The following is a 19,092-nucleotide window of genomic DNA, read 5'->3' as shown; positions in this document are numbered from 1 at the left end:
GGTTCCGATCACACATTGCAGTTAACTGTTGTGTCTTTTTAGCCACAGTTCCGTGCTTTTTGTTGTTGTTGTTGTTGTTGTCTTTTATGACAGTGGCTTTTTTAAGAGTCCAGGCCAGTTGTCTTATGGAATGTCCCACAGTCTGGATTGTTTCCTGATGATTAGACTTAAGACTGACTTGTTTTTAGGAAGAAGCCTGCAGTTGATAGATGTGGCCCCGCCTTATGAGGCAGGAGTATATCCAGATTGCGCCCTGGAGTCACCAGGGCGGCTTTCGACAGGGAAGCCTGCACCCTGCTCCTCGGTCATTCTGATTCAATTGGTCTGTAAGGTTTGACTTTGGTTTAGCTGACCTGTGCTTTCTCACAGCTGGTCCTTGTGGGGATCAAATCCAGGCTGGAGTGGAGACCCTCTTCTTTCTCCCTGGCTGCGTGTCCTAATTTCTTCTGTTGGCAGAGGGTGAAGACTTCTGTGGCTCCCTGCTAATATCCCTAGTTGGATTTTGCCCATTAGCACCCATCTTCTCATCACTCTGTGTACTTTCAGGAAGTAACTCATCATCTGGTTACTACTGCAGCAAACATATTTCCTAACTGACCTGCCATGTTGTTTGCCTTTCATAGCCAGGGTAGTGAGTACTGAGCAAGAACTCTTCCCTTTTCAGAACATCATTTTCCCCAGGAGTTTTATGTAATTAAAATACCCTAATTACAAGTTCTATTATGATACAAATTATACTTAGAGAAATTCTTCTCATTAGGGTTGTGTTAGTAAAATGAGTGTTTGTTATGTTTAAATCAGAAGTTTCTTATTTATGCAAGAAGCAAAACGGTCTGAATTATTGGTTATGTATACGCTTGCCCTAAGAATGTGGTCCATGGAACAGCAGCAGGGCATCATCTGGGAGCTTGTGGGAATGCTGGGTCTCTGGCCCCAGCCCAGACCTGCTGAGTCAGCGCCTGCATCGTTACGAGACGCCCCCAGGTGACTCCTGGGATTGGTGCAGCACTGTGTCCTTTGACATTTGCTCTGCTCGCTTCTCGGAAGTGTGCCTGATCCCCAAATTTTGTTCCTATGTCTGTCGCTTTTGGCCTTATCCTGGTCTTTTCTCTGACAATACAGTGAGGATACGTAAACATGATGTTGTTCGTTTATATTGTTCTCAATTTCCACACCAATACCACATAACGTGCACGTGAAACGATGTTTCAGTCCGTCACGGACTGCATCTACAATGGTGGTCCCATAAGATTAGTGCCCTGGAGCCTTGGTGTGTGTAGCTGTACCATCTAGATTTGTGTAAGTGCCCTCCATGATGTTCGCACAATGACAAAATCGCCTGACAACGCATTTCTCTGAATGTATCCCCATTGTTAAGCAACACGTGACTGTATTGCTCTTTTTTTGGTTTTTGTCCTGCCCTCTTTTTTGTTATAAAGATATTGAGGTGGTTAAAAGACCTCACAGAGTTAGTTTCTGGGTATGCTTGTTCTGGATCACCTAGAACACTGGCTCCGAATATGAACGTGTCGTACAGAACTCTGTCCCAAACCTGCCAGGTTTACAGGTTTTGCCCTGGGCAGGCCTGATGAGATGCTCTTCTCTCTAGAGGACTGTTGGATCTCCTCTCCTTGTTCCCTTTGTGAGAGTTTGTATGATGCTATTCTCTTAGGAGCTTTTCCTTTTGGAATTCTAGAGTAGCACAGAGGTCCATGTTATCCAAGGACGGTAGCTCTCCTGCTTTGCCTTCTGCTTAGAGAGTTTGTTAAAATGCAGATTGCTTGGATGTACCGCACGGTTTCTGATTCAGTAGGTCTGCGGTGGGGCTTGCCAGTTTGTTTCCAACAAATTCCCAGGTGAAGCTGATACTGCTGGTCTGGAGCTATACTTTGAGAACAGCTGTATTAGAGTAAAAAAACTTTTGTTGTATTGGAGTAATTATTGATGCCTGGAAATGTTAATAAGAAAAATTGAAAGCATCTGCTGCACGCAGTCAAAGCTGTTCCAATGGTTATTTCTAAAGCAGTTAAGATTGGAAACAGCCTTTATCACCATTTAAATTATAGTTTCCCAGTGTTATTAGTTATGTTCTATTTTGCACTTTTGTTTTCATCCCACTGGGTAAATGTTCTTGCATAAACATTGAAATTCCATTAAAATATTGTTCAGAGCAAACAAGGATAAGCATTGATTTAAGCAATTAATATTTTTGGAAAATTGGGTGTATTTTTAAGTCCTTGCAAGTTTATTCCTTTTAAAAATGTATCAGAGGCTCCTGCTCTTCTTAAGTCACCTAAGTCAATGTGACTTCAGAAGGAGGCCATGCAACTGGAACCTCACCTATGGGAAAATGCAGTTCTCCCCAGAAATCCTAGAGGTACAAACTGAAACCTGACTAGCTGTTGGTTTTCGCTTATTCAGAACAGGCGAAATACATATAACTTAATGCTGACAGGATGTGGTGAAGTTCGTTTCTTTGCCTGGTAAATTTGTTTAGTTCTTCGGGAAAAGTGACTGATAATATATATTAGCCACAAAAAATCAGTAATCTCCTATCTAGGACTTTGTTGACGCTAAAGAAATTTACAGGTCTGAAAAAAGCTGGCTGTGCAAGGTTATTTACAGGTTGAAAGCCATCGAAATGTCCAGCAATCAGAAATAGCTTAAGTAAACTGTGGCAAAGTCACTTCATAAATAGAAGATTATTTCTTATTCAGGGTATTTGATATGTAACAATATGGAAAAATCTTTACGACAAGGTGGTGGGAGAAGGAAGGAAATTATTACAAAATTGCAAATATTCTGTAGATACAGCTGATCTTTAGATAGGCATTTAAGAAGGACTACATAAAAATATGCCACAAAGTGGTTGAGTTGGGATGGTGAGATTTTATGATTATTTTCTCCTTTTTCTCTCTTTTTCAAGTTTTCTATAATGTTCTAATGTTTATTTTATTATTTAAAAAAATCAGTGTGTTTCTTCTCTCTTCATAGCCTTGTTGCCAAGTAATAAAAATTGTCATAATTTTCTGTAACTGTCAAAAACAAATGTCAGAAGCTTTTTGCACTTTTTGGTTAAATGCAATTTCAATCTAGTTTTCTTCTCTTAGCACAAATCTTTCAATCCATTTTGAGTTAACCTGAGTCTTTAGAGGGTTTTGCAGACTTTGAGGAAGACGTGATCACAGTTGATCACCATGTAGCCTTGTTGTTCTAGATCTCAAATTTTTCCTGAAATGCTAAGAGGGCTGATAGGTTATGCTGGATCAAAAAAAACCCAAAAATCTGTTTCCTGTTTTTCTCCAGATTCATGTTTTATCTTTTTGATCTCTGCAGTGCAATTAAGCTGAGGCCAAAGGAAGGGGAGACATACTTTGATGTCGTGGCTGTCATTGACCCCGTCACCAGGGAAGCACAGAGACTCGCCCCCTTGCTTTTGGTAGGGACGGCTGCAGGTGGTCGCAGGCCCTGTGACTCTGAGTGTCGTTGTTCTCTTCGTCATCTTCAAAGGGCCCTGGAAATGCTGCAGGGCACCTTGGGCAGAGCAAAGGCCTTCCTAAAGATGGGTGGTGGCTCTGAAAACAACTTCAGAACCTTTGGTTGGTTATTTCATGTAATTAAGAAAAACAGTTATCGTCCTTATCAGAGCAAAATGTCTTTGAATTAAATTGATTTATGCCATATTTTAATTTATACTGGTGAGGAGGTAAAATGGTAAAAGAATTCTGCTTTATCATTTTCCTTTTTTCTAAGTAGCATTTTTTTGTAGTATGTCCTTTAACTATGTATAAGATATTACAATTTTAAGAAAATTTGTAAAAATTTAGAAGAGCTCTGCCAAAACACAGTTGCCTCAACATTTTTTTTGAGTAGTGTTTGTTTAAGGGTAAAGTTTTATCAAAGTATAATTAACGAACCTTTTTTGTGGGTATATGTATATGTTTTCTTCTTACTCTAGTACGTAAGCTGCCCTGAGGAACCTTTCGAGTTTTCCTTGTGTAGACAGGTGTCCATTCTCCATCTGTTGCTTTCCTGGGAGCAGTGATTTGCAATAGCCCCCTTCTCAGGTGTTTGTCCAAGTGATATGGACTTGTGATTAGACCGTGCGCTAGAGTTGTGTTTTCCAGAAATTTTTCCACTGCAGACGTTATGGCGTTTGTTATCTTAGCATCTTTTCTTGAGATATTAAGAAATGTTCTCTCTCTTAACTCAGGGTTAAGTGATAAATTTCTGAAGAGAAAATGTAAATATTTTGCCTCAAATATTAGTCACTTTCTCTATAGGAAAAATTTTATGTTTTGTCGTCTGGTTTGCTCTTTTAGGTTTTAACTCAGCTGATCAACATGAATCTAAGAGTATTTATGAACTGCCAATCTAAGCTTTCCGACATGCCTCTAAAAAGGTAAAACAAACTGTTTAAGAAGTCACCAATTGAAAAAATGATAAACCTGAAAGCTGATGTTGAGCGTTAAGGATCAAATGTGTTTACAGAGGGATGTCATGTCTGAAAAAATCATTTACTGAATGTGCAGTTTTGCTAAGTTTCTGCTCTAATCAGAAGTTCTAAGAACTTAGTGTGGCCTGGGCGCGATTAGGTGGCATGAACTCAGGCTACTTGCTTTTGTGCTTGTCTGTCTTTTTGTTTTTTCTGGGCAGGATTATATTATTTTCTAGTTTTCAAACATTTGAATCAATGTAACTATTAATTTATCTAGTTAAAACGTGTTTTGGTACAGAAAGACACTTGTCTCTCCTTTTTCATCTTAGAAGAACAGTCATTTCTAGTGGACTATGTCATCAGAAGCCTGCTGAGGCTCATTTGCATGTTTCTTGAGAAGTTGAGCAGGCTTAGCTTTGGAGTGGTCATTTATGAAAAAGTTAGATAAAAAGCAGTTAATAGTAATAGTGTAGCACGTGTTGGGGCTATGAGAGGTTCCTCACTTGCAAATGTACTGTGTTCTGTGAATTGAAATAGTGTTTGAAAGTGACAGCTGTCACCGTTGTCTTTGTATAGGAGAAAGGTTTCAATTATGACGTATAGTGGTTTCAGGGCTCGCTTGAGAACCCAGTCACCATTTAGGACTTTGTTTTTAAGAGAAAAACTAATTTTTCTCACCAAAGGGAGACATGCGGTCAGGAAATGCTCGCGACCGCAAGAGCAGCCACCCACAGCAGTACAGGAAAGAATGGCCTCCCCTCTCAATCCTGTCCCTCGTGCTCTTCTCTTGCATCTGCAACAACCACAGAAGGTATAATTAGATCAAGAGATGGTTTTGGAAACACTTTTCTCAGTCTGGAAGGCTACCCCTCCAAATCTAGGTTGTCTTAAGCCAGTTGTTTACCTGTGTGGATCACTGTAAACTCAAGGACTGTGGTTGCATTAAAAAAAACTAACATTTTCCTTTTCAATTTCAGCTTTTACCGTTATGTCTTGGAACCAGAGATTTCTTTCACTTCAGACAATAGCTTTGCCAAGGGTCCAATAGCAAAATTTTTGGATATGCCACAGTCTCCTCTGTTCACTCTGAATTTGAACACACCTGAGAGTTGGATGGTAGAGTCTGTCAGGACACCATATGATCTTGATAATATTTATTTAGAAGAGGTAAGAATATCATTGCTACCAAGTATCAAATCGTGTGTAAAACCTGTTAAAGATGTAGTGGTGGTAGTCTGTGACTGAGCAGGCTGGATTGCAGTCTGGCTGTGCTTCTGAGACAGTAGTTCTCAGGTATAATTGTATTTTAAAAAAATAGCTTCATTGAGATCTAATTCACATACTATAATCATTGTTTTAAAGTATACAGTTCAGTAGTTTTAGTATATTCACAGAGTTGTGTAACCATCACCACTACCTAATTTTAGAATGTTTTCATCACCCCCGAAAGAAACTTCATACCCATTAGCAGTCACTCCCCATTCTCCTTGGCCCATGGCTACCACTAATCTATTTTCTGTCTCTATGGATTTGCCTATTCTGACATTTCATCTAAATAGAATCATGTATTTTTGTGATTAGCTTCTTTCACTTAAATTATTTTCAAAGTTCATCCATGTTGTAGCATATGTTAGTACTTCATTCCTTCTTAATGCCAGGTAATTTTCCATTGTGTGGCTGTACCACCATTTATTTCTCCATTCATCAGTAGACATTTGGGTTGTTCCTACTTTTTGGCTGTTATGAATTATGCTGCTATGAGCATTCGTGTACAAGTTTTTGTGGAAATGCTTTTATTGCTCTTGGGTACATACTTGGGTGTAGAACTGCTGGATCATATGGTGATTCTGTGTTTAACCTTTTGAGGTATTGCCAAGCTGTTTTCCAAAGTGACCTCACCATTTTCCATTCCTGCGCTAATGACAAATGATGTTGAGCATTTTTTCATGTGTTTATCGGCCATTTGTATATCTTCTTTGGAGAGATGTTTGTTCAAATCCTTTGCCTATTTTTTAAAATTGGTTTGTCTTTTTTTGTTGAATTGGAAGAGCTCTTTATATATTCTGGATATTAGTCCCTTATCAGATATATGATGGGCAAATAGTTTCTTGCATTCCGTGAGCTGTCTTTTTACTTTCTGGATAATGTTGTTTGAAGCACAAAAGTTTCTAATCTTGATGAAGTCTAATTTACCTATTTTTTTCTTTTGTTGTTTGTGCTTTTTTGTGTTACATCTAAGAAACCATTGTTTAATCCCGGGTCACAAAGGTTTTACTCCAATGTTTTCTTCTAAGACTTTTCAAAATTTTAAACTCAGATTTAGGCCTTTGATTCATTTTGAGTTAATCTTTGTGTCTGGTGTGAGGTGGGGTTTCAGCTTTATTCTTTGAGTGTGGGTATGTAGTTGTCCCAGCACCATTTGTTGAGAAGACTGTTCTTTCCCAGTTGAATGGTCTTGGTGCCCTTGTCGCTGTTCAGTTAAGCCTAAATGTGGGGGCCGGTCCCATGGCTGAGTGGTTAAGTTCGTGCGCTCCACTTCACCCTCCTGGGATTTTGCCAGTTTGGATCCTGGGCACCACTTAGCAGGCCATGCTGAGGCAGTGTCCCACATAGCACACCCAGAGGCACTCACAATTAGAATATACAACTATGCACTGGGGGGCTTTGGGGAGGAGAAGCAGCAGCAGCAAAAAAAAAAAAAAAGAACATTGGCAACAGGTGTTAGCTCAGGTGCCAATCTTTAAAAAAGAAAAAAACCCCAAAACCCTAAATGTGAAGGTTTAATTCTGTACTTTCAATTCTATTTCGTTGATCTATGTGTCTGTCCAGACCCACTGTCTTGTTTACTATAACTTTGTAGTAAGTTTTGAAGTTGGTAAGTGAGTTTTCCAGTTTTGTTCTTCTCTTTCAAGATAGTTTAGGCTATTCTGGATTCTTTGCAGTTTGGAATCAGCTTGTTAATATCTGCAGAAAAGGCTGTTGGGATTTTGGTAGGGATTGTATTAAATCCCTAGGTCAATTTGGAGAGTGTTACCATCTTAGTGGTATTAAGTGTTCTGATCCACTAATATGGGATGTCTTTCCATTTATTTATGTCTTGTCTTTCTTTCAAAAGCGTTTTGTAGTTCTTAGTATACAAGCCTGTATAAGATCACATCATCTACAAATAGAGGTAGCTTTACTTCTTTTTTTACAATCGGGATGCCTTTTGTTTAATTTTCTTGCCTAATTGGGAAATTTTAAAATTATTAATTCACTCTCTTGTTATAATCTATTTCAATTTTCTCTCTCATCTCAAGTCAGTTTCTGGAGTTTGTATCTCTTAGGAATTATCCCTTCTATCTAGCTTCTCCGCCTTGTTGGCATACAGTTATTCATGGCGTTTTCTTAGAGTCTTTTATACTTAAGTTTAGTGGTGATGTCTCCTTTTCCTTGTTGATTTCAGTAAGTTGGCTCTTCTCTCTTTTTTTCCTCATCAGTCTAACTGAAAGTTTGTCAGTTGTTGATATTTTCGAAGAACCAGCTTTTGGTTTCATTGCTTTTGCTCTATTGTTTTTCTGTTCTCGATTTCATTTATTTCCATATAATTGTGTTTTGAGTCTCTAAGGTCCTTTTCCCCTAATCTGTCTTCCAAGATGGAGAGCTCATAAGTGTAATTTCACTCATCCCTCTCCTTAGTCCTCACTCTCTGTGCCTAGCTCAGAGTGTGTTAACAGAGGAAGTAAAAGACATTGTCTTGGGGCCGGCCCGGTGGCGCAGTGGGTAAGTGCGCACGTTCTGCTTCGGTGGCCCTGGGTTCGCCGGTTCGGATCCCGGGTGTGGACGTGGCACCACTTGGCACGTCATGCTATGGTAGGTGTTCCACATATAAAATAGAGGAAAATGGGCACAGATGTTAGCTCAGGGCCAGGCTTATCAGCAAAAAGAGGAAGATTGGCAGCAGATGTTAGCTCGGGGCTAATCTTCCCCCCCAAAAAAATAAATAAAAAAAGACATTGTCTTTACTTTCAAGGAGTTTATAATGTCTCAGAGCCTCCTTCCTTTTTAAGACATTTGTCTCTCTATCTGCCCCAAATATTTCCTGCTTCAATTGAAGCCTGTTTCCTGGTTCTGTCTTCTTGGGAAGTGGGAGACAGGAATCTTGACGATAGTTACCAAAGGACTTCTCAGCCTTTTTTTCATTAGGTGAAATAGTTTCTTTAAGAATAATCCCTTAGGTGCTAAGTTAGGGGGCAGGGGGAGAGAGAGAGAGTGTGTACATACACTTGCCTTGTTCCTACCCTAGTCCTATCCATCATATTTTTAATAAGTAGGAAATACAGTCTGTACCCTTGAGGAACCAGCTTTTGTTGAAGGGATTATAAAATGGCCCCGAAAAGCACTAAAGAACAGTTCAAGGAAGTATAGAATCGAATGCAAACCAGGTTTCTTCCATATCTTCAGAGTTTTTGCTGCTCTTTCTTAGGCTTCCTCCAGTTTCTCTGCACTCCACTGAAAATACAGAGCCCAGGACTTTGTGGGCATATGGAGGTTTACTTCTAAGCTCTTATTATTGGACTTTCAGAATTTAGTGTTGCAGTAACATGTTCAGCTTCAAATAGTACATTATTAGCAGTAGATAGGGTTCCAAACCAAGTCTGAACAAGCCTGGGATAGAAACTCTTTAATTAGCTGAAGCCAAGCTGTCCTGAGACCCTATGGTTCTATTGTCTTTTCTGCAAGGAATTAGCAATAATTTAGGCAGTTGGTGCAGAACATGAATGGTTTATGCCATTATGTAGCCATTACATTTTGGGGATTTGCATTTAGAATGGCAATATTTTCAGCTATATTCTAAAGGCCAAGATGAATTTGCATTTTTTTCTCTGATGTTTTTCTGCTCTTTCTCATTGTTTCTCTGTTTCTCATATAAGTTAATCCTTGTGGGGTTGTCTTTATCTGTCTTCTCCACTATTTAGCTTTTAGATCCATACATTCTTTCAGCAGTTTATTGGGTGTGCTTTTCCCCGTATCACCTTCCCGGATCGGAGTCTTATCTTCTTGTCTGTACTTTTGGAATAACCTCCTTATTGTTTTTTCTGTGTCCTTTTTCCTGACTCTCTTTCCAACCCACCTGAGTTTTTAAAATTATATGCAATTGTTAACCGCCAGCACAATCAAGATGTAGAGCATTTCCATCACTCCAGAAAGTTCTCTCATTCCTCTTTGCAGGCAGTGCCCCCTGCCCCAGCCCAGCGCAGTGGCTGGTCTGTTTTCTGTCACTATAGTTTTGCCTTTTCTTGAATATCTTATAAATGTGATCATACAGTATGTAGCCCTTTATGTCTGGCTTCCTTCACTTTGTGTAATGCATTTGCAATTCATCCATGTTGTTGCATATATCGTAGTTGGTTTCTTTTTGTTGCTGCGTAGTCTTCAAGTGATTTGATTTTGAAATTGCAGGTGGACAGCGTGGTGGCTGCTGAATATGAGCTGGAGTACCTCTTACTGGAAGGTCACTGCTATGACATCACCACAGGCCAGCCCCCGAGAGGACTGCAGTTCACTCTGGGAACTTCAGCCAGCCCAGTCATCGTGGACACCATCGTGATGGCCAATCTGGTAAATCACCAGTCCATCAGGAGGGGATACTGAGTCACATTCATTTGGGCACTATTATTTATGATGGGCAATTAGCGTTCTGAACATGAGATTAAAATTCATGGCTGACTGAATTTGGTCAATATAAAAATTAGTTAAACTCGTAGACTGGAATTACGTGTCAGAAGACAACATGCTACAATATTCTGCTCTGCCCAGATGGGCCCCTGGAAATGCGTTGCTTATGAGCTGACAGCGTTTTTCTCTCGTGTGGAGTTTGCAGCTAGCTGTTGGCACGTCGCATGTTGATGCTTCCCTGAAGTGCGGCTAGAGGCAGGCTTCTCGGCCTGAGTGGCCTGTACTCGCTGGTGGTTCTAATGTGTAGATTTTTTTTTTAAGAATTGCACTGATTTGTTAACTATCTAATTTAGAATGTAGGTAAATTATCTAATTTCTAATTTAGAAAAAGAAATAACTGTCCCTCAGAAACAACATTTGATATTTCAGAGAGAACTAAAATTTGTCTTTTCTTCTTGTCCTAGGGCTACTTCCAGTTAAAAGCCAACCCGGGCGCTTGGATCCTCAGGCTAAGGAAGGGGCGCTCGGAGGATATCTATAGGGTCTACAGGTAGGCTTCAGTGGTGCAGAGGCGTTTTTCAGAACATTTTGCAATGAGAATCAGCTCGAATTGAATACTACACCGGCAGTTAGCCAGGCGAAAAGAATTTAATTTAGACTTGTATGTGTGATGAAACAATGCTTTTCCAGGAAATTAAATATAGAAGAATTGTCAAGGTATAGTTGGATAATAAGTGGTATAAATACTAATAAGTGTAGTCAAATTTCACTCTTCAGTCATTCCTTTGTGCTAATGGTATCCCAGAATCAAATCATTCTGTCATTGTGATGAAAACCTAGGCAGGTGAGAAATTGAGTCATTTCAAGAAAGGAGAAAAGACATGAAGAGCAGTCAGGCTTTTCTACCCAGATAGTCTGCTGGCCGCTGAGTGAGTTGCAGAGTCACAGTGCATGTCACTTTGGCCTTGGACCCTTGGTGCTGGCACTGGTCTTTTCTGTCTGAGGTCGTATGGAAATAGTCCCAGAGCGTTCTGTCAGCAGCCAGGGTTTTGCTTTAAGGTTTGCTGCAACTGACTATTAGTTTAAGAAAATTAAACTGCCTTTTAAAAAACTGTGTTCTAAATTCTGCTTAACACAATTTAAATTAGTTTTAAGCTATGTGAAAAGACTTTATGTCCATGTATTTAGGGAATGATTTCCATTAGCGTTTATTGAAATCATCCTCCTGCTTGTGTCCTCATCTGAGCTCCATGGCGTCCTACCTGACACGTGGAAAGCAATGTGGATTTCTGCATATTTCTTACCTAGGAAATAGAAGACTTTTGTATTCTAATAACATCTTCATTATAAGTAGTAGATTTCCCTCCCAATAATATTTTTGCCAAATATGGTTTTACCAAATTTTAGTCTGTCATAAAAAGTTTATCTGTTGTCCTTCTAAACCCTGTCTCTTTTGCGTGCCCTTTCTTGGCCACTCTTTCCCCCGACCCGTCTCCTCCTGGAATCTGGGCCCTCTTCCTTCCGTGCTTCCCATTGGGCATTCCCAGTGTCTAGTGTCTCCTGCCCGCATCAGAATCTTACCTTTACCTGAGAACTCTGCTGGATGGCAGTGATTCCAGGGAATTCCTGTTTTATCTTGGCTTTCACAGTTAACACCTTGAAAATTGATGACTGGAAATTTTCGGCATTATGGCTGGTTAGTAGGGAAATGTTATTTAAAATTCTTCCTCTTTCGCCCCGTCCGCCTGCAGATAGAGTTTGTTGTAGTTCTTCCTGCGGAGCGCGGGCACCAGGCTGAACACGGGGCCTAGGCTTGGCGGGTTGTGTGCCTCCCGATGAAGGGGAGGGGAGATGCCTTTCCAAAGCTGCAGCGGGGCCATGTGTTGCTGCTTGCCCGTTAACGAGTAGAGGCGATGGGTCTGGTGACTGGGCAGCGTGGCCCGTGCCCCCAGGCACTCTTTTATTGAAAGCACTGTACTTGGCTCAGACCTTGTGCATACAGACGGTGGTTAAGATCTCGTCACAAGCTTGCCAGCACTGGGAGCTTCTCTATGCAAGGTAATTTGAGGGGGACTCAGGAACGGAGTTTGGGCTGTGACTGAGTGGCTTGCTCACTGTGAAGGATAGATTTCGATAAGCGTTGCTGTGGACCTTAAAGGGCTTCCTGCAGGTTGTGAGAAAATACTTTGTTCTGAGAACTTCTTTATGATAAAGATGATGGACTAATATGGGGGATTGATGTCGGACCATTTACTGTGTTTTGAAGGTTGTGATTTGTAATCTCTATCTTACGTTCTCCTGTCTTTTCTAAGCCACGACGGTACAGATTCTCCGCCTGATGCCGATGAAGTTGTTGTCGTCCTCAACAACTTCAGGAGCAAAATTATTAAAGTGAAGGTGAGCAGTATGTTAAGGCAGGCACTCTATTATAGTTGGTGAAAGCAGCAGTAATCTGGTACTCAGTAACTGTTATGTAAAAATAGGTATCTGGAAACCAGCCCCAAACTCTGAGGGGGCGTGAATGTGTTAACTCCAGTAATGATGCTATTATTGTGGTAATAATGTCTCAGTATGTGCCTTTACCAGATCGTCATGTTGCACACCTTAAATTTACAGTGTTATTTGTCGCTTATATTTCGGTAAATCTGAGGGGGAAAAAGGAAACCCGCCCCAGACTTTAGTTCACCTTTGGAATTTTCGGTAGTGTTACAGGAATGCTACTTCAAATGCAGCACGTCTTTTGTAAATGAGTGTGTGGCTTTCCTCAACTGCGAGGCTGCACCTTTTGGGTAATCTCAGTGAGCAATGCAAGTCTCATCTGTCATAAAATGTTTTCATGGATACTGTGTGGCTTACATAGCTATAATTCACATTATTAGTGATGATGTTATTCTCAGAAAATTGGGGAGAATGCCAGTGAAAATTTCAACAGTAATATATGGCAGCTTCATTTAATTTCTTCTTACTTCTACTTTGTATTCTCAGAATTTTGAGGTTCTTAATGCCTTAAGTTCAAGTAAAAAGTGTTAGAGGATAAATAATGATTGCACACAGTAAAATTTAAAGCAGGCCACACACACATGATTGAGCAGAAACATGGTCCCAGTGCTGGAGGGCCAGTTCAGCCTGTCCTTGTGCGAGTAAATCCCGAGAGAAGGCTGGGGCGGGAAATGGCTGCTGACAGTCAGAACTCGTGCGGCGGCGCTCTTCCCCAGAACGTGCGGAGAGCTTGGAGCATTGTGTTTCTGTTTTTACTCAGGCTGTATTTCCTACACAGTTGAATCTGAGTTTCTTTGCCTGTTTTTCAAGCTGGAAACACTTATTGTCTAATTAAAAGAGGTTGCTGTCTCCTCACTTAAGGTTTTAACATGAGACGTGACAATACTTCTGTTGAATTCGTCTAGACTCGGGGTGGGTTGTACCTGCTTGTGGGAGAATTAATTCCCTAATGTTGACAATACTCTCAGTGTACACCCAGTGAAAATCAGTTTAATGCCTGTTAAACCCAATAGGTTGAATGAGTCATCACCTATGATTGCAGGTTCAGAAGAAGGCAGACATGGTGAATGAAGACCTGCTGAGTGATGGAACCAATGAGAACGAATCTGGATTTTGGGACTCCTTCAAATGGTAAATTGGCATCATAGGAAAAGTAATAGTTTAAAGGAAAAACTGAGATGAAAGCACCATCCCTCCCTTTGTTGAGTAGAATAATGCTGTCTGTGCCTTTCAGATTCAGCTCTTTACAGCCAAATCAGGCACTTATATTTAGAGTAGATGAGTACTTGCCTCTTGACTGAAAGAGGTTAATGTCCTCTCATGGTGAAGTGACTTCTGTTCCATGCTTCTTGACTCTTGTTGGGTTGTGCCTGCTTTTTGGAGAGTTGATTGATAATTGCTCAGTTTACTTCCCATTGTATGGATTGCATTCTGTGGAAGAGCCTGTGTTCAGTCTGTTCCTGAAGCTACGCGATGCCTTGTAGGCAGCATCCTTCTCACTATCTATCCTGTGGGGTGGTTTTGCTGGCCTCGTGCTCTCTCCCTCATGTCTACTCCCTCTGCATTGCCCTCCAGAGAAGGAAGAGGAATCTGTACCAGCATTTCAAGTGTTCTTGTTTTTACCTTTATCATTATAGGGGCTTTACGGGAGGACAGAAGACTGAAGAAGTGAAACAAGATAAAGATGACATAATTAATATTTTCTCTGTTGCATCTGGTCACCTCTATGAGAGATTTCTTCGGTTAGTCATGTTGATCATTTTAGTATATGTGAATGAATTTATCACGTTATTCTTGTTTAGAGAGGAAAAGTTTTATGGGATTCTGTACGTTGTACTTCTGTGTATTTGAAGCAGTTCTGAAGATTGTGAATAGATTATTCTATATAATTGTATTTGTTTTGATCTGGTTAACCTCAGGAAGTTGAGCTATGTAGTAAATGCATCTTATAGGTATTATAAGGCTATAAACCTTTAATATCACTGTGCGCACATTATAATAATGGTGTATAATTGGCTATCAAGCATTGCTTAAATCAGAAATTAGGAAGTTAAAATAGAGAATAGAAGTGTAACAGAGCCATGGACCTACCTTCTAGAAATCTATAGGATTTTAGAGCTAGGAGGGATCTTAGTTCTCACAAAAGAACACCTGTGTTGCATAGACAGACTGAGACTCAGAGGTGAGGGACTCACCTGAGGTCACCCGGCCAGGGCCAGGAGAGGCCACAGGCTTGGGCTGGTTGACACAGTGGTCACCATGGGCAGGGCCTCAGGAATGCCTTGTGGCCAGAGATCAGGAAGGCCATGACGATGTGCCTCTGCCTGAGAGTGACTTTGCTAACGCCCGAGTTCTTTTTACTTCCAATTATCCACTACAAGTCTAGTCAACCATGCATAACGACGTTTCCGTAGCTGCTGCGCCGCATGGACGACGGAGGTCCCGTAAGACTAGTACTGTGCAGCCTGGGTGTGTATAGGCTAGACCGTCTTGGTCTGTGTGAGTGCACGCTGTGCTGTTCCCACAACAACAGAATCACCTAATGACGCGTTTCTCAGAACGTGTCTCCGGCGGTGAGCATTGTGTGACTGTATGGCAAATAATCCAAATATCATGTTACTCCTGTTTAGCCCTCCTGTTCCTTAGAAGTAGTATCTCACTAAAATAGCGTCAGGTGTTAGTAATAACTGAATTTAATTAAGTTCCTTGACTCAAAATTTGTTTTTGTTTGTTTTCAGAGTAGGAAATCCTGTAGGCAGCTGTAGCCGTTTGCCCCCCTTAGCCTCTCCCTGCTCTCCTCCTGGCAGGGCCTCGGGTCCAGGCTGTGGGAGGCGGTGCAGGCACACACAGCTGCCATGGCTTTACAAGTTTTCTTTTTAGAGTGATGTAGTCAGTCAACCATAACCTCTCCTATTCATTTGTACCCTAATTAATATATCAGTTCGTGAAGCAGTTTATTTAAATATGTTACATGATTAAAACATTTGCCTTTATCAATTAGGTACATGTTTATAGGTGAGAAACCGTCCTTCTTTCCCGTTCAGTGATCACTTTATGGGAAGGAATAAGTGAATTTTCCGTCACTAAGCATCTTTCTTTGTCTAATTGAACCACTGGTTAGCTCTGCCATGAAGAACATTTCATGGTCTCATGATTGACTTGACTTGATTTTCCTGAGATTAAAAGGCATTGGAAGATGATGATTATTTGCTTTTGTTTGGCAGCATAATGATGCTCTCAGTACTGAAGAACACCAAGACTCCTGTGAAATTCTGGTTCTTGAAGAATTATTTGTCCCCCACATTTAAGGTTTGTTCCTCAGGGAAAAGGAAGACCTCTTACCAAGGAGATATGTGCAGTATAGTATACTTTCTACTACCTCTATTTTATCTGTATAATTTTTAAGTTTTCCTTTTATTAGTTTGTCCTAATTCAGTTGCATATTTCTGTGTTGATCATTCTTTCACACTGGCCTGTTTTGGGGGGAACAGTTGTTCTGAAACCAAACACAAAACGGTGGCCTGTTGGAAGCTTGGGTGACATGGGAGGAGAGTGTGTGTCTCTTGTTCTGATGAAATGCTGTTTTCTTCCTCTGAGCATGCATGTCCTAGTGTAGTGTAGAACACAGTTCCAGTGAGGAGGAGGCTTAGTTCTGTCCCGAACAGCTACCCGGTAATCCAAGGAAGGAAGGCTTCATCTGCAAAACGCACAACACGCTTGACGGTGTTCTCCTTTATTTGTGTCAGTATTTGACATCTAAATCAATTTATTTGCATCGTTTTTGCTGTTGTTCTGTAGAATTTACTAAACAACTTTCGATGTATTCAGTGATATCTCCCTTGGATAAGAAATTCGCTCCTGGTTCCCTGAAGGCATCTGTATTTCAAATCTGAAAGACTTATTGGCAACAAATTTGTTCAGAGTATTTGGATTTGCAATGTCATTCCCTGGGTTAGACCTAGCCGTGAGAAAGGCTTAAAATCAAGCTCAGGGGCTGCCCCTGTGGCCAAGTGGTTAGATTCATGCGCTCCGCTTTGGCAGCCCAGGATTTCCCCGGTTTGGATCCCAGGCACAGACAGGGCACCGCTCATCAGGCCATGCTGAGGTGGCGTCCCACATAGCACAACCTGAAGGACCTACAACTAGCATATACAGCTATGTACGGGGGCTTTGGGGAGAAGGAGAAGGAAAAAAAAAAGATTGGCAACAGATGTTAGCTCAGGGCCAATCTTTAAAAAAACTCAAGCTCAAAAAATGTTTTACTGATGTCACATTTAGAAAAATAAAGTTCATTTCCTTAAACACATACACACACGAACACACAAATGTAAGTTAGTTATCTAAAAGCCTTCAGTTAAAGATTTCTGTCACTTCACGCGGTGATCAGAAGTCGTAGGAAGTGGGGACATGACAGAAGTTGGCACGCGTTCTTTTACGTAGTCACGCGTGCGTCAGTGCCGTGTTTCCTTACAGACCCTGTCACGGCCTTTGTGCTTTACTTGTGCCATAGTCACAACAGTCGACTTACATTATGAAGTCGGTTTCTTTAATCAAAATAGATGATTGATTGTTGTTCCCTGTGTCTAAAAATAGGAGTTTATACCTTACATGGCAAACGAGTACAGTTTCCAGTATGAGCTTGTTCAGTACAAATGGCCCCGGTGGCTCCATCAGCAGACTGAGAAGCAGCGCATCATCTGGGGTTACAAGATCCTCTTTCTGGACGTGCTCTTCCCGCTGGTTGTCGACAAGTTCCTGTTTGTGGATGCTGATCAGGTGAGCTCTTAAAGGCCAGATTTAAACAGTTTGTCTTAAAGACGTTAGGCTTGCTATTCCTTTGTATATGATTTTGGTTTTTTCAGTTATGGAAAAATGCTTGCTTATTTTACGTTATTTAGAAAATGTGGAAAGGCATCACCCAGATGTGATCACGTTTAAAATTTGCATTTGATGTATTTCATTTTCATCTTTTTTTCTAGGCCTTTTTTACATCGTTGTGATTACAGCATCTATGCGGTTTTGTATCTTATTTAATTCATTTAATGTACAAACTAAAAATTGGAAAACCGAGGTTGAACAGTGCTTGCCATCCTCTCCAATTATTTGTCCAAAAGCTAGGAGTTACTAACATGGATGAGAGAGAGGGAGCTTAAGTAGATGGATCCCCAACTTTGCTAATATGGAACTCTTCAGATATTCTTCCTCCCGTCAGGATGTGACTTAATTAAAGGGAACATACTGTGATTTTAGAGCGTACTAACTCAAAAAGTGTGAATACACTTCTACCCTACAGCCTTGCCCTTGACCCTGAGCTCCCTGAAACCTGAGTTAATCATCTGAGTGGGAGTGATGGAATGTGTGCAGAAGTCATTCGAACAAAGGCTTCCTCCCCCTCTTTGGGCCTCCCTGCCTCATCTGGCTCGCTTAGGTGGCAGCTGGCTCAAGCTGAAGCCTGCTTTCCTGATTCTACCACCACCACACTTAATCCTTGTGCTGGGCATCCTTCCACGTCCATCCATATATTAATTCACATAATCCTCCCAACAACCCTGAGATAGATACTAGCATCATCTCCATTTTACAGATGTGAAAACTGAGTCACAGAGAGGCTAAGCAATGTAAATTTGCTTTATTTTCCTCTTTAAATACTTAGAATACTATGTGCCAAGGGCCAGGCTAAGTGTCTTACCTGTTAGTGAGGGCAGTCATCTAATGAGTGGGGAATCCAGGCTCAGACTCAGTCTGCTGCTAGAGCCTCCGTGAGGCCTAGTGTGGCACTCTATTTAAAGGATGCTCCGTCTGCATGGTTGTTCACGCAGTGACTTGTGGTCTTCTTTCCTCCAGATTGTACGAACAGATCTGAAAGAGTTAAGAGATTTCAATTTGGACGGTGCCCCTTATGGTTATACTCCTTTCTGTGATAGCCGACGAGAAATGGATGGCTACAGGTTCTGGAAATCAGGATACTGGGCCAGTCATTTAGCTGGGCGAAAGTATCATATCAGGTATCAAAAAAGGGACACTCCTAATGCTGCTATTTGGTTTTGTTTTCATTAAAATTAATTTTGTGTATTTAAAATTGTGAATAAGTAATACATTAATATGGTTCAAAAATAAAAATTATAAGAAATACACAGTGAAAAAAAAATCTTCCCAATCTTGTCTCTCTTCTCCCCAGTTCCCACTCCCACTACAGATAACATCCTCTGTTAATTTACTGTATGTCCTTCCAGAGTTTAATTCTTACATAAACAACTATGACTTCTTTTTTATACAAAATATACTGTGCTATTTACAGTTTTGTGCCTTGGTTTTTTTACTTAATGTCGCTAGTAGATCTTATCAATATGTAGAGAGAGCTTATTTTTTTTATGTCTCCATATTATTCCAATATATGTGTTATTTATGGTCTTTTGCTATGACATTAAATGTTTCAGTGAATGATTATTTTGTATATTTCAAGTATATGTGTAGAATGAATTCCTAGAAGTAGAACT

General features: G+C 40.7%; 1 protein-coding gene across 2 annotated transcripts in view; it reads left to right on the top strand.

The window, feature by feature from the left end:
• UGGT1 (UDP-glucose glycoprotein glucosyltransferase 1) overlaps positions 1 to 19,092 on the top strand; it is a 117,089-nt gene that overhangs the window by 79,071 nt on the left and 18,926 nt on the right. For both annotated transcript variants that reach the window (XM_070580963.1, XM_070580964.1), the window contains 11 exons: positions 3,337 to 3,439; positions 4,323 to 4,402; positions 5,416 to 5,605; positions 9,881 to 10,039; positions 10,561 to 10,646; positions 12,409 to 12,493; positions 13,638 to 13,726; positions 14,233 to 14,337; positions 15,820 to 15,904; positions 17,189 to 17,371; positions 18,440 to 18,600. In XM_070580963.1, the coding sequence (XP_070437064.1) occupies positions 3,337 to 3,439; positions 4,323 to 4,402; positions 5,416 to 5,605; positions 9,881 to 10,039; positions 10,561 to 10,646; positions 12,409 to 12,493; positions 13,638 to 13,726; positions 14,233 to 14,337; positions 15,820 to 15,904; positions 17,189 to 17,371; positions 18,440 to 18,600 (1,326 nt within the window). The remainder of the gene's footprint in view (positions 1 to 3,336; positions 3,440 to 4,322; positions 4,403 to 5,415; positions 5,606 to 9,880; positions 10,040 to 10,560; positions 10,647 to 12,408; positions 12,494 to 13,637; positions 13,727 to 14,232; positions 14,338 to 15,819; positions 15,905 to 17,188; positions 17,372 to 18,439; positions 18,601 to 19,092) is intronic.

Source organism: Equus przewalskii, chromosome 17, assembly GCF_037783145.1.
Source record: "Equus przewalskii isolate Varuska chromosome 17, EquPr2, whole genome shotgun sequence".
NCBI lineage: Eukaryota > Metazoa > Chordata > Mammalia > Perissodactyla > Equidae > Equus > Equus przewalskii.
The sequence above is the reverse complement of the archived record's forward strand: the minus strand, read 5'-3'. Positions and strand labels throughout refer to the sequence as shown.